A 12,955-nucleotide genomic window follows, 5' to 3' on the forward strand; every position below is an offset into this window, starting at 1 on the left:
ACCTTGACTTCCCGGTGAATAAAACAGAGTGAGGGCATGAATGTACGAAATCGAAATCGAAGCTGAGAACTCTTTGTACTAAGGCCAGTGAAAAGCGAACGAAATGCTCGCCATCGGGCCTGATAAAACGAAGCACCTCGGACCCGGGACGCGTTCTAAGACCTCGAAAAGCACAATGAACGGTTGTACACGACGGATAGAGGGCCGTGATATTCGCAACCGACCGAATATCACTGCGTGGATCTCGTTCGATGACGATTACAAATCAGTAATTGATGAGAAGATTTTTACCTTTTTTTTTTCTAGGGATAAAACTCTAAGGGGAAGCTTTTCTTTTATTGGGCACATTGTAACACACAAACCAATGCAATAAAAATATATTTTCTGCTTTCTAGCTACTGCACAAATTCTTACTAAACTGTTTGTTCTTCATTCATAATTGGGTTCAAATCAAGGATTCGATCAAGGGCAAAACAACTGTTCAAATAAGGTTCAGGCTAGGTTGTAATATTATGACTGGTTTGATCATTCATTTTGTCTTTAACTCGTTTATCTGCTATTTCTGATTATTTATGTTGAATCAATTCATATATACTTAAATTTAATTGTTATCCGATTTTAAGGTGATTACAATATATAAAAAGAAAATAACGTCTAGGTCAATGAGTAGTAACAGAGGAAGCTCTTGGACAGTGGCTTCTCGAAATTAGTACTATTAATAATAGTTAGAGACGGATCAAAAATTTTAAGTTTATGAATTTTGAACTATAAAAAAAGATTATGGAGTTCTAATTAAATTATTTATACGTATTAAGTAAATTCTTCACTCAATTATAGAGTTTTGGCCAAAGTAATTGGACTCTGCCAAAATCTTAACTAGAACTCTAGCTCCATCCCTCGTACTAATAGTAGTAGTAATAGTATAATTTTGTTTTCAAAATTAATTATTAAAATAAACAAAATAATTTAAACAATTAAGAGTACTAGGGTATTTGCGCATGGCAAAGTGTTCTGTGGGTTTAATTATATAATATTTTGCGAGTTGCAATTAGTCCTTTCTCACTATCCAATAATGCTTCACATGACCACACGTCTTTATACAAGTGGTGAACACGTGGAAGAATATTATTGGATAAAGAATGCCTCGATTCATGAGGGGTTTATATAATTATTATAAGTGCTTATTGCACGCCAGAATCTTATATCTTTTCTTAAATTTTTTTATTAATTTTTTTTTCTTTTTTCTTCTTTCATTGGGTGGATTTTAGGATAGTGGAGTTGCTTGGTTTTGACGTTTGTTTTTATTATTGTGTTGTACATATTTATATGTTGATGATCATTGTGTGCACGTGTCCATGTTTAGAATTATTATTTTTTCCTTTTATTTTACCAATCTTTTTTCACAAGAAATTTTATAGATTACCATGTTCATGCCAAAAGCCAGATCCTCTCCCCCTTGGTTCCTTTGATATTTTCTTTTTCTTAATCTTTTATTTAAGAGTATAATAATAAAATAATCTAATCTTATGTGTATATTGTGAGCCGCTTTCTCATTGAATAAAAAGTTATACTTATGGTATTTAAATTATTAAAATCATTATGAAATATTAGTACATTGTTGTAGATTAAATCATCTTTGAAAACAACGTACTAAAATTACCTAAAAAGTGCAAGAAAATTCAATTGTTTTACATCTCTATGATTCGTAAAGCGAATAGTCTTGTTTTGTTTTTTCTATGAATTATGCCAAAAATCACTACCTCATAAAGGCATAAAATGTTTGGCTGATTTTCTAGAAAACTTTAGTTGAATTGGAAATTAAAAGAAGAAGATAACATAGTCAGCTTAGATAAAGCACATCTAATTCTAGATTAACTTTGGATTAAGTTAGTTAATCCCATCAGACTATGAATCGAACCTAACCAATAAATCAAAAACAACTTAGCATGCATTTCAATAATTAAAAAAAAGGAACATAATCTAATACCATTTCTTAATGTGAAGTGTATTATATATATACTAAAATATTAAAGAGTGCAGAAACGACCTTGTTCGACCTTCCATTTTGATTATTGACATCCATTTGTCCATCAACTCATTTTTGATCTTCCTTACTTTAGGAAAATATAAAAATATGGACAACAACCATATTATCCACTTAGAATATGGATAACCTATTGGTAACCAATGGATAATTAATGAGTTTAACTTTTACATTTGTAAAGCCTCAATTTGGGGTTCATCAAATTTGGGAGACTAGAAATTCTTCCAAAAGTGATCATATTTAAGAAGCCATGGATAACCATATTATCCGCCGGTTAACCCGTTTTTTATCTGTATTAAATATGAGTTGAGTCGGATAATTTATCCGTTTTGCATTACCTGTTTTCGATCTGTCCCATATCCGATCCGACCCGCCCATTTGCCACCCCTAGTCACTATTAAAAAATAGGAATCAGCGACAGACAAAATCTGTAGCTAAACAGAAAAAATTTATCGCTAATTCTATTTAGCGACGGAATAACGATAGAGTATTAAAAATTCCATTAGCTACGAGCGGTTACCAATAGATTAATGACGAAGTTCGTGGCTAATTCCATTTTCATTTTTTAGTAAGTCTCAAAATACATCACTTCTTGGAATAGGAAACAACAATAGATAAAGAAAAGTGACTCCAAGGTACTGCAAACAGACAAACAAATCTACTTCAAGTCTTCAAAGATGATCAGCTATTAAGCTTTCTCCTTGGTTCCGCTCGTACCCGAAGTAGTATCTGCCTAAAAGTATGCAGAAGTATAGTATAATTATAAAAGGCAACGTATACTCAAAGTATTAAGTTTAACCTTAACAAAGTAGTGGTGAAGTTTTGACAAGAATATTCACATAACTAACCTGTGCAATTCTTAAGTTTATACAATAACAAAGAAGCAAGAAACAACGTATATAATACGCACAGGCAAGGCATGAAATATTATGCATGTTTTCTTAGATATTAAGATCAATACAAAAGTCAATACGCCAAAACAAAGTATAACGAGGGAATATGCATCAAATAGATAAAAACTTAAACTTTACAATAACTGCTAATTCTCGTGCCTTGAAGCTCCTTATGTCAAACTGTGTGTACACTACTACAAGAAAAACATGGGAGAGGACTCATGAGGGACAGATTCATATATACACGCTATATTCGAGCATAATAGCTCAACAATCAATCATCAATAATCATCTCAATCTTACGAATAATTGATCACGTCCAACTATCCCTTATAAAAAGGATAAGCGGTCGTTGCAAATATAATCCGGGTATTTAGCCCAGAGTCGAATCTCACAGAGAATTAACCAACCAACTACTGTTGTCAGACTCACTGAATTCTCCGTAATCAACTTCCCGGATATTTTGAATAACACTTGGTGATATTTCTACTAACTATAACTGAATAAAATTAAGCAAACTAAGAGCTAACTATGACTGAGTTGTAAACAAATAAGAGAATGATCTAAGGTTGTGATTTCCCCTATTGATGGAATCCCTTCCTGTTATGTTTCGCATAGACTTGCCTAATCGTCTCTATCAATCATGAGCACTCTTACTACCGTAAATCTCTCCCGAGTAATTACGATAATTTACTAGATGCACTCTCCCGAGTTACGCTAGCTGGCTTTTCTTACAGCTCACTTAGATCGCACCCAAGATTTTGTTATCCCTAATCCCACCTTTAAACCCTCGGTTATTGATTCCTCATATACTTTGGGAGTGGTGTTGTTCAACAGCTACATAAATATGCACTCTCTCCCGAGTAATACATATTAAATATGCACAGCTAATTGAGGATCCTATCAATTAACTACAACAAGAACGTAGTTGAACAAATAGAGATTAAACTGGGCAAACTATATTAACACAACAAGAAGTTCATCCCTCAACAGGTTCCATCAAAACCCTAGACTAAATAATTAGCTACTCATAGCAAAGCAAGATAAAATCATAAAATTATTCATAATTCGCAAATAATGATAACAAGAAGAAGATTGAAAAACTTTAATGGTGTCTTGATCTTCTCAAACTTGTTCTTGCCTCCAATTCAGTCTAAAAATAAGCTTAACCTTTGCTTGGGTGAGTTTGTTGAGTTTATATAGGGTTAGGATAAGTTTCCCACGATTTACACTTAAGTCCCTAAATTTTTGGGCAATTACAAAGTCGGCCGCGGCAGAACGCGGCGCGACCACGGTGAATTGCATCAGTTCTGCTTCACTCGTTTGGCCTACCGCGTTCCAGCTGCGGTCGATCGCGGTGGCCTCTTGTCCAGTCATCCATTGTCTTTTTCTTGCTTATTTTCATTTGGGTTCTTCTTGATTGGCCTTATATCCACATTATTGACTCCAAAACACTCCATAGTCTTTTCCTAACTTGGATTAGTTCCTACAAAGCAAAAGAACAATAATTAGAGTATTTTGTTATCATTTTGCATTTAAAACAACAATTAAATATGGTTCATTTGAGTGTAAATAACGTCTATATAGCCTACTATCAACACCCCACACTTAAACCGTTGCTAGTCCTCTAGCAACAAACCACACTCTATAGGCCTAATCATCACAGGATCCCTCCCCTACTCTTTATACCAAGAATACTTCACATGGGTAGACTACTTCAACACAACCTCCTCGCCTCAAGAGTGGACTCCTTTCTAGCCACGCAATACCCCTAAACAACTCTCCTACTCTCAGTCAGAGGTCCAGACTTACCTTCCCTTCATGAATCATATGCCAACTCACTACAAAAGAGACTTATATCATTTACAAACCACATACTGAGGAACTCGAATACAACATTTCACTCACCCTCAGAAGCAAATTCTTATGCCACAAACAACACAACATAGGCTTGCCCGTAGTGTAATACTCGACTAATCGAGCTCATTCAGTCTAAAATCAAATAGGACTTTATTCGGTCGTAATGTTGGTTGTGGGACGGGTAGGATACATATGCGTATAGTGACTACACCTCCCTAAGTACTCCACTACATTGTGTACTTTTAAGCTCTTAACTTTGTCACACCTTCATTCCACCATTACATTATTGTGTTAACCCCCATTTTTTTTCTTTAAGCACACTTTTTCTTTTGATAGCTACCACCAATTTGAGACTTCTTTTCTCTTCTTTTTTTTCTTTTTTTTTCTTTTTTTTTTCTGGTGGCCTCTAATATTGTTTATCAATTAGTGCACCTTTTTCTTTTCATGTCCCCTTAATTCCACTTAGCAGCCGACCAACTACCCCACACTTATATTTTTCCATATCTATGACACTTTGAGTGCTTCTAAGAGGTGATAGGGTTCAACAAGTTAGGCTATTTAAACTTGGGTTAGGCTTGTAATGTGGTTGCCAAGGAAAACAGGCTTATAGGCTCAATGGGGTTGACTAAGATATATACAATTAGGTGGGAGCAACCATACATAGAAAGTTTAAGAAAAGAAATGCCTATATCACTTTCCAGACCAAACGCGACTACCATTTCGCTTTGTACACACACAGGGCAAGTTCTAGGCATTGAATGTTAACACAGAATACACAAAGCCTCACTCACACATGTCACATGACTCAATTCAGTTAGAATCATCAGACACTCTGCTCTAAGTACTTGAACCATTCAAGAACACACAATTTAAGGCCTTATTGGAGTCAACTAAAGAGCCTAAGTGTTACTCTAAAGCAGTCTTTATTCAAGGTACCATAGAGTTAAGGGTCCCTATTTCCATTTTTGTTTCTTGACCAAGACTTCCTAAACTAAAAAAAACTAACTACACCCGGTTCAAATGGCAACCCTTGGAAAAGAACCGTGGTTTAAAGAAAAACCAAGGGGGAGTTGATACACTACCTAACAACAAAAATCTTCTTTTTTTGTTCGACTTAGGTCCCTCAAGAGACCCTTCAAGAGGTGTCCGTCTTCGGGCTAAGTCGTATTTCATTAACATCAACCAAAAACACCCAATAACAACAACACCAAACAAATTTATAAAGTTATACAACAACAACCATCCCTCACCCCACACTTAAAGATTTAGCATGTCCCCATGTCAAAGAATTTAAAGCAGAGTAAGGTAAGTGGACTCCCCTGGTGCTCAGTCCTGATCAGAGACGGTACTAGGATCGAGGTGACACTCTCATCCTAGTTCCCGGAGCCAGCCCATGATCTTTTTCTCCGACCTCGCATGTTGAGTAGTCAAATTGTCAACTCTAGTACCCAGGTCAGTGACCGAAGTGCATATGCCAGCAATTTTTTGCTCCAAGGCTGTCATGCGGGTACTTCGGCAGGCCTGTGATAGGCCCGCCTCATCAGCACTCGGCTGTGGTGGGGCGGCATCGTCCTCAGCATTATTATCATTATCAACCACTACTACCGGCTCTCTCCCAACTGTGATTTTGCTAGCCCTGAATGGGGCTTTCAATTGCAGCTTCCCATCTATTATGGGATTTTCAGGAACTCGTGCAGCACAGCATAGCTTAGTGACCAGAGAGGGGAAGCAAAACCCTTTGAGTACTTCCGGGGAATGAATGAACGTTTCATCATGAAGGAGCTTGGCCACATCAAAATCGTGGTGGGTCATAAAACAGTAAATAGCCGCTACTCTTGGCCCGTTTACATCTGTAGTGTTGCTGGAGGGAAGCAAACGGTTGTTGATGATTGTGAGCCAATACTTAGCTTCCCAAGTGAGAGATTGGGAGTTTAGTGTAATTTTGTGATTTATCCATAATGGCTCACGATCAACCACACAGATAGTTTCAAGTATTGGTGCCCACCAGATAGTTGGGCGGTGATAAGCATGGTAATAATCCATCCCTCTAGTAAATACCATCAGCCTGTACACTTGGTGAATGGCCTCAAGAGACGCATTCACCTGGGAATTTCGTACTGTGACCACCCTATTAACATGCTCCGGGCAGTTCGCATAAAATTCCCTTACCAAGAGTACATTTGCCTCTTCCGGTTCATCAAAGAAGATGTCCAGTTGACACCTCCTCAACTCTTCAAAGATACTTGGGCATTCCGCTTGCAATGCATGCCTGTCAATGTGTACTTCAGGTAACAATCTCTTGGATGCCTTGGCGTTAAACCTATCTTTGAGCTGCTTTTGAAACAAACCTAGTGCGGTCAAACTGTTCCGCACTAGCCTTACCCCGAGCTCTAGATGAACCTCCAGGTCCACTAGCGGAGGACCCTGTGGTACGTCTCTTCCTGGACTGATGCATTGTACTTACCAAAACAGAGGCTCCTATTAGTAAGGGTGTGAGTTGTGTGAACCCTGGGTGGTTACTCAGACTTAACCATCATCATGGTCACATTAGCCGTTACAGCTCCATTGGGGCAATTTCACAAACACCTTGTGAGCATGGTCTCTAATTTAACACACTTATCCCTATGGAAGCATAAACTCTCCCCCAAATCAACCATTCTCACTTCACAACTCCACCCTACCACAATTAACTTTGCACCACAATACCAAGCTCTTCTCTACAAATTTTTACACATTACCCACTAAAAAGAAGAATAAAAACCAAAAATCTAATTATAAATACTACAACAATGCAAACATGAAAATTGCAAAATAGAGAATTACAAGAAAAAAGATGGAAAGTTTGACATACCTGGGTCTTGTAGAAGTCGAGAGTAATGGAGATGGGGATGAGGGAGTCTCTGTGTGTGTGGGAGAGAAGTGGGTTGGTAATAGATGGGGAGAAGAAGAAGAAGAAGAAGAAGAAGAAGAAGAAGAAGAAGAAGAAGAAGAAGAAGAAGAGAAGAAAGAGAGAGAGATGTTGGGTTAGGGTTTTGTAAAGTGAGAGAAGAATAGGGAAAGTGAGGGTGGGGCGGGTGTCTTTTTAATTTTATTGGAGGGGGGGTAAAAGAGAAAAGAAAAGAAAATAAGGAATAAAAAAAATTAATTACAACTTACCTGGGCGATAGACTCGTCGCGAATCACCGCGATCCCACCGCATTGGGGTAGGGGAGCAAAACAGAATGTTCGTGTTTCACCGCGGTCGCGGTGGATCGAGAAATCCAAATCATAATACTCTTCATTTACCGCGGTCACGGTCACGAATTTTTTTTTTAATAAGAATTTTATTTTCCTACACATCTGGTACAACATCAAACAAAAGAAAAAGAAACAAAAGAAATCATAGGTTGCCTCCCACGTATCACCTGATTTAATATCGTGGAATGACTCAGATGAGCGCATTTAAGGCTCGCTTGACCTCTGTGGTTCAGTCAGATGGATCACTGACACTTCCTTGGGTTCATACATGCCCACATATAGTTTCAATCTTTACCCATTTGCTCTAAATATGTGGGAATGTTTTTCTAAGGCAATCTCTATGTCACCTAAAGGGAACACTTAGACCACCCGAAATGGTCCAGACCATCGTGACTTGAGTTTACCCGGAAATAGCCTTAATCTTGAGTTATAAAGCAACACCATGTCTTCGGGATTGAAATTTCGCTCAACAATGTTCTTGTCATGCAACCTCTTCATTCTCTCCTTGTATAACCTCGTGTTCTCGAAAGCAAGAAAATTGGAACTCGTCTAGCTCATGCAATTCTGTGACTCTATTATTTCCCGCAGCCTCAATGTCCAGATTTAGCTATTTCACTGCCCACCAAGCTCTATGTTCTAGTTCTACTAGCAAGTGACAGGCCTTCTCGAATAGCAACTTGTATGGTGACATACCAATTGGTGTTTTGAAAGAGGGTCTGTAGGCCCGGAGTGCATCATCTAGCTTTTTTGCTCAATCAGTTCTTGTGGTGTTCACTGTCTTGGTCAACACACTCTTTGTTTCTCTATTCGACACTTCGACCTATCCACTTGTTTGAGGATGATATGGGGTTGCCACCTTGTGGCGCACATCATACTCTGCTAGCAATTTCTCGAAGGCTCGATTGCAGTAGTGAGTGCCTTCATCACTGATAATAGCTCTCGGGGTTCCGAAACGGGTGAATATATTCTTCTTCAAAAACCCCACCACCACTCTTGCATCATTGGTGGGGAGTGCTGCAACTTCCACCTATTTGGACACGTAATCTACAACAACAAATATGTACTTATTACCAAAGAAGCTAACAAAGGGGCCCATGAAGTCTATCCCCCATACATCGAACACTTCAACTTCTTGAATTGGGTTCATGGGCATCTCGTGGCGACAGGAAATGTTCCCGGTTCGCTGACATTCATCACAGCCCTTCACCCATTGATGTGCATCCTTAAACACTGTAGGCCAGTAAAACCCGGATTCTAGAACTTTTGCTGCCGTCCTGACTCACCTAAAATGTTCGCCATATGCCGATGCATGACATGCCTGCAAAACAGAAGATTGTTTTATCTCGGGGATACACCTCCGGATCATATTGTCAACACAAATTCTAAACAGATAAGGTTCATCTCAGTAATATATGCGGCAGTCACGGTAAAACTTTTTTTTTTGCACATAGGAAAGGTCATAGGGAACTATACCGCTTGCTAGGTAATTTGCAAATTCTGCATACCATGGCACTTTCTCAAGGCTTTTGGCGAGTAGCTGCGCGTCTGTAAAAGTTTCCAGAATATCCTCAACCTCAACTGAGTTTTCAGCTCCTTCAAGTCACGATAGATGATCAGCGACCTGGTTTTCCGTGCCCTTACGGTCACGAATCTCCAGGTTGAACTCTTGTAGTAATAGCATCAAACGAATTAGGCGTGGTTGGACTCCTTCTTTTCAATCAAGTACCTGAGGGCAGCATGATCAGTATATACATTTACCTTAGAGCCAATCAGGTATGATCTGAACTTGTCGAATGCGAAAACCATAGCCAACATCTCCTTTTCAATCACAGTGTAGTTCAGCTGGGCTCCACTTAACGTTCTAATGGTGTAGTAAATTGGGTGCATTATCTTGTCTTTCCGTTGTCCGAGCACTGCCCCTACTGCATAATCACTAGCGTCACACATGATTTCAAATGGTTGCTCCCAGTCGGGGGCAACAATGATGAGTGATGTGACTAGCCTCTTTATCAACTCCTTGAATGTTATCCTGCAATCATCAGAAAACATGAAAGAGTGATCTTTTTCTAACAACTTACAGAGAGGGTTGGCAATTTTTGAGAAGTCTTTGATGAATATCCGGTAAACCGGCATGCCCGAGGAAGCTCTTGATTACCTTAACTGATGTGGGGGTTGCATATTTGCTATCACATAAACTTTAGCACGATCCACCTCGATTCCCTTGCTTGATACCTAGTGTCCCAAGACTATACCCTCTTGTACCATGAAATGGCACTTTTCCCAGTTAAGTACAAGGTTAGTCTCGATACATCTTTTCAACACTCGCGTCAGGTTTGTAAGGCACTCATCGAATGAGTTTCCTACCACTGAGAAATCGTCCATGAACACCTCCACTATGTCTTCGACCATGTCGGTGAATATGGCCATCATGCACCTTTGGAATGTGGCGGGCGCATTGCATAGGCCAAAAGGCATCCTCCGGAAGGCATAAATCCCATATGGACATGTGATGAGGTCTTCTCTCTGTCCTCTGGTGCAATGGAGATTTGGTTGTACCCTGATTACCCATCCAGAAAACAGAAGTGGGACCTCCCTGCCAGCCTGTCAAGCATCTGATCAATGAAGAGAAGTGGGAAGTGGTCTTTCCGGGTGGCCAGATTCAATTTCCTATAGTCCATACAAATTCTCCAGCCTGTGATGGTTCTCATAGATATCATCTCATTGTTATCATTTTTTACCACGGTTATACCACCCTTTTAGGAATACATTGCACCGGGCTAACCTAGTTGCTGTCAGAGATGGGGAAAATGATTCTCGCATCCAACCACTTAATGACCTCCTTCTTCACCACTTCCTTCATGTCGGGGTTCAGCCTTCGTTGGTGCTCCCTGGAAGGTTTGTTCCCCTTTTCTAGCAGAATTTTATGCATACAATATGCCGGTCTGATCCCTTTAATGTCTGTCATGGTCCACCTGATGGCAATCTTGCACTCTGTGAGTACCCACAAAAGTTGTTGTGCCTGCACATCTGACAAACTAGATGAGATAATAACAGGTAATGTGGAGTTAGGTCATAGGAACGCATACCTGAGATAGGCGGGCAGTGGCTTCAACTCCAGCTTTGGTGGTTCTTCTATGGATGGCTTGGCTGGAGGAGTTTCTCTATTTTCTAAGTGCAGGGGCTCGAATTCAAGTGTTCTCTCCCAAAACCCTCTGCCCTCTAGAGTTAGCACCCATTTTGTCAATTCTTCCCCATTCACCTCATCTAAATTCACAAGACATGCAACAAAAGGATCCTCAATAGTCAATGTCTCATCATCCTCTTCCATGATTACATCCACATCATCAATAAGAGAACAATTGGCGAATTCACTTGGTCGCCTCATAGATTTCTGCACGTTGAATGTTATCTCCTCATCGTTCAACCTCATTTTGAGCTCCCCAGTTTCACAATCAATGAGGGCTCGCCCTGTGGCCAAGAACGGCCTTCCCAAAATTATGAGAATTTCTTCATCCACTCTACAATACAGAATCACAAAATCTGCAGGGAACACAAATTTCCCTACTTGTACTAATACATCATCCAAAATACTTGAGGGTCTTGTCACAATTTTGTCAGCCAGCTGCAACAACATAGATGTGGGTCTAGATGTTCCAATCCTCAACCTCTTATAGATCGCCAAGGGCATAAGATATATGATGGCCCCCAAATCAAAGAGTGCCTTGGTAAAGGCAAAGTTACCAATAGTGCAGGGAATTGTGAAACTCCCTGGATCAGACAACTTCTCAGCAACTGGTCTAGTCACCACAGCGCTGCAGGTCTGAGTTAGAGTCACTGTGGCCAAATCTTGAAAGTCGAATTTTTGGGACATCGAGTCCTTCATCATTTTTGCATAACCAGGCATCTCCTTCAAAGCATCAATCAATGGAATATTTACCTGGATTTGTTTCAACATCTTCAAGAATTTCTTGTATTGTTCCTCTTTCTGATATTTGGCCAGCCTCTGTGGGAATGGTGCTGGAGGTCTCTTCTTCCCAATAATTTGGGTTTTCTCATTGTCAGACACCACCTCAACTACTGTTTCCTGGGCTATCTCAGCTTCTTTCTCAGCCTCAATCTGTGTGTTGGTTTCTTCCTGTGCCGGATGTACTGTCACCTTTGTCAGTTTTGCTGAATCATCTAGCTCAATGAGCACTGGTACAAGTGTTTCAGCCTGTCTGATTTCTCGAGACCTCTCTTGCTCCAAGTCTAAGTCTCTTCCATTACGTAGACTCACTGCCATCAGCTGCTTCGGGCCTTGATCTTTTGGATTTACCTTAGCATCTGCAGGCAATGTCGCATGAGGACGATTATTTAAAGACATCGAGATCTGGCCCATTTGCACTTCAATATTCTTTATGGCTGACTCATGTGCATTTACTCATTCACTCATTTTTGCATTTGACCCAATAACCTGCTGCATCACTGCCTCGAGTCTAGCAAACTTATCTTCATGTCTCCCACCATGTTGCTACTGAGGAGGATGATAACCTTGCTGCTGATTTTGGTTATTGTATCCCTGTGGCCTTTGGTAGGGCGCCACATTATTGTGAGGTCGCATGGCTCCCATATTTCCATTGTTGTGTTGTGGATGGACTGGCCTGTATGGCTGATTCTGTTGGCCCCAATTTTGACCACCCTGTCTCTGGCCCCCATAATTAGACACATAATTCATGTCCTTAGGGTAATGATGATGATCAATTTTCGCATTCCACTGGCTACCAATTGGCTGACTAATGCAAGATGTGCATAGTCCCCCATTGGTTGTATCTACAATGTGCATTTGTTGCTTCTGACCTGACTCTTCCACCTTTTTGGTGAGTATGCTTATTTGTGTCATTAAGGTGGCCATATTTTCAGCAAGAGTGCTGGCTGGATCTAA

The 12,955-nt window shown here is 39.8% G+C and overlaps 1 protein-coding gene across 1 annotated transcript; it reads right to left on the reverse strand.

Annotated features, from left to right (window-relative positions):
* Positions 1 to 8,854: 8,854 nt before the first annotated feature.
* On the reverse strand, positions 8,855 to 12,412 carry LOC138880066 (uncharacterized). The gene is made up of 7 exons (XM_070159719.1): positions 12,113 to 12,412; positions 11,121 to 11,971; positions 10,871 to 11,069; positions 10,399 to 10,635; positions 10,190 to 10,266; positions 9,793 to 10,063; positions 8,855 to 9,061 (listed from the first exon to the last, which is right to left on the reverse strand). The coding sequence occupies exons 1-7, from the start codon at positions 12,410 to 12,412 to the stop codon at positions 8,855 to 8,857; spliced, it is 2,142 nt and encodes a 713-aa protein (XP_070015820.1).
* Between the last annotated feature and the right edge of the window lie 543 nt (positions 12,413 to 12,955).

This window comes from Nicotiana sylvestris, chromosome 10 (genome assembly GCF_000393655.2).
Source record: "Nicotiana sylvestris chromosome 10, ASM39365v2, whole genome shotgun sequence".
Lineage (NCBI taxonomy): Eukaryota > Viridiplantae > Streptophyta > Magnoliopsida > Solanales > Solanaceae > Nicotiana > Nicotiana sylvestris.

Coding starts and splice junctions, on each gene's coding strand:
- LOC138880066 (XM_070159719.1), bottom strand. CDS start 12,412: ATGGGCCAGATCTCGATGTCTTTAAATAATCGTCCTCATGCGACATTG. Junction 10,267..10,398: donor TCATGGACGATTTCTCAGTG/GTAGGAAACTCA, acceptor TTGGGACACTAG/GTATCAAGCAAGGGAATCGA. Junction 9,062..9,792: donor CATACCTGATTGGCTCTAAG/GTAAATGTATAT, acceptor GTGTCCAAATAG/GTGGAAGTTGCAGCACTCCC.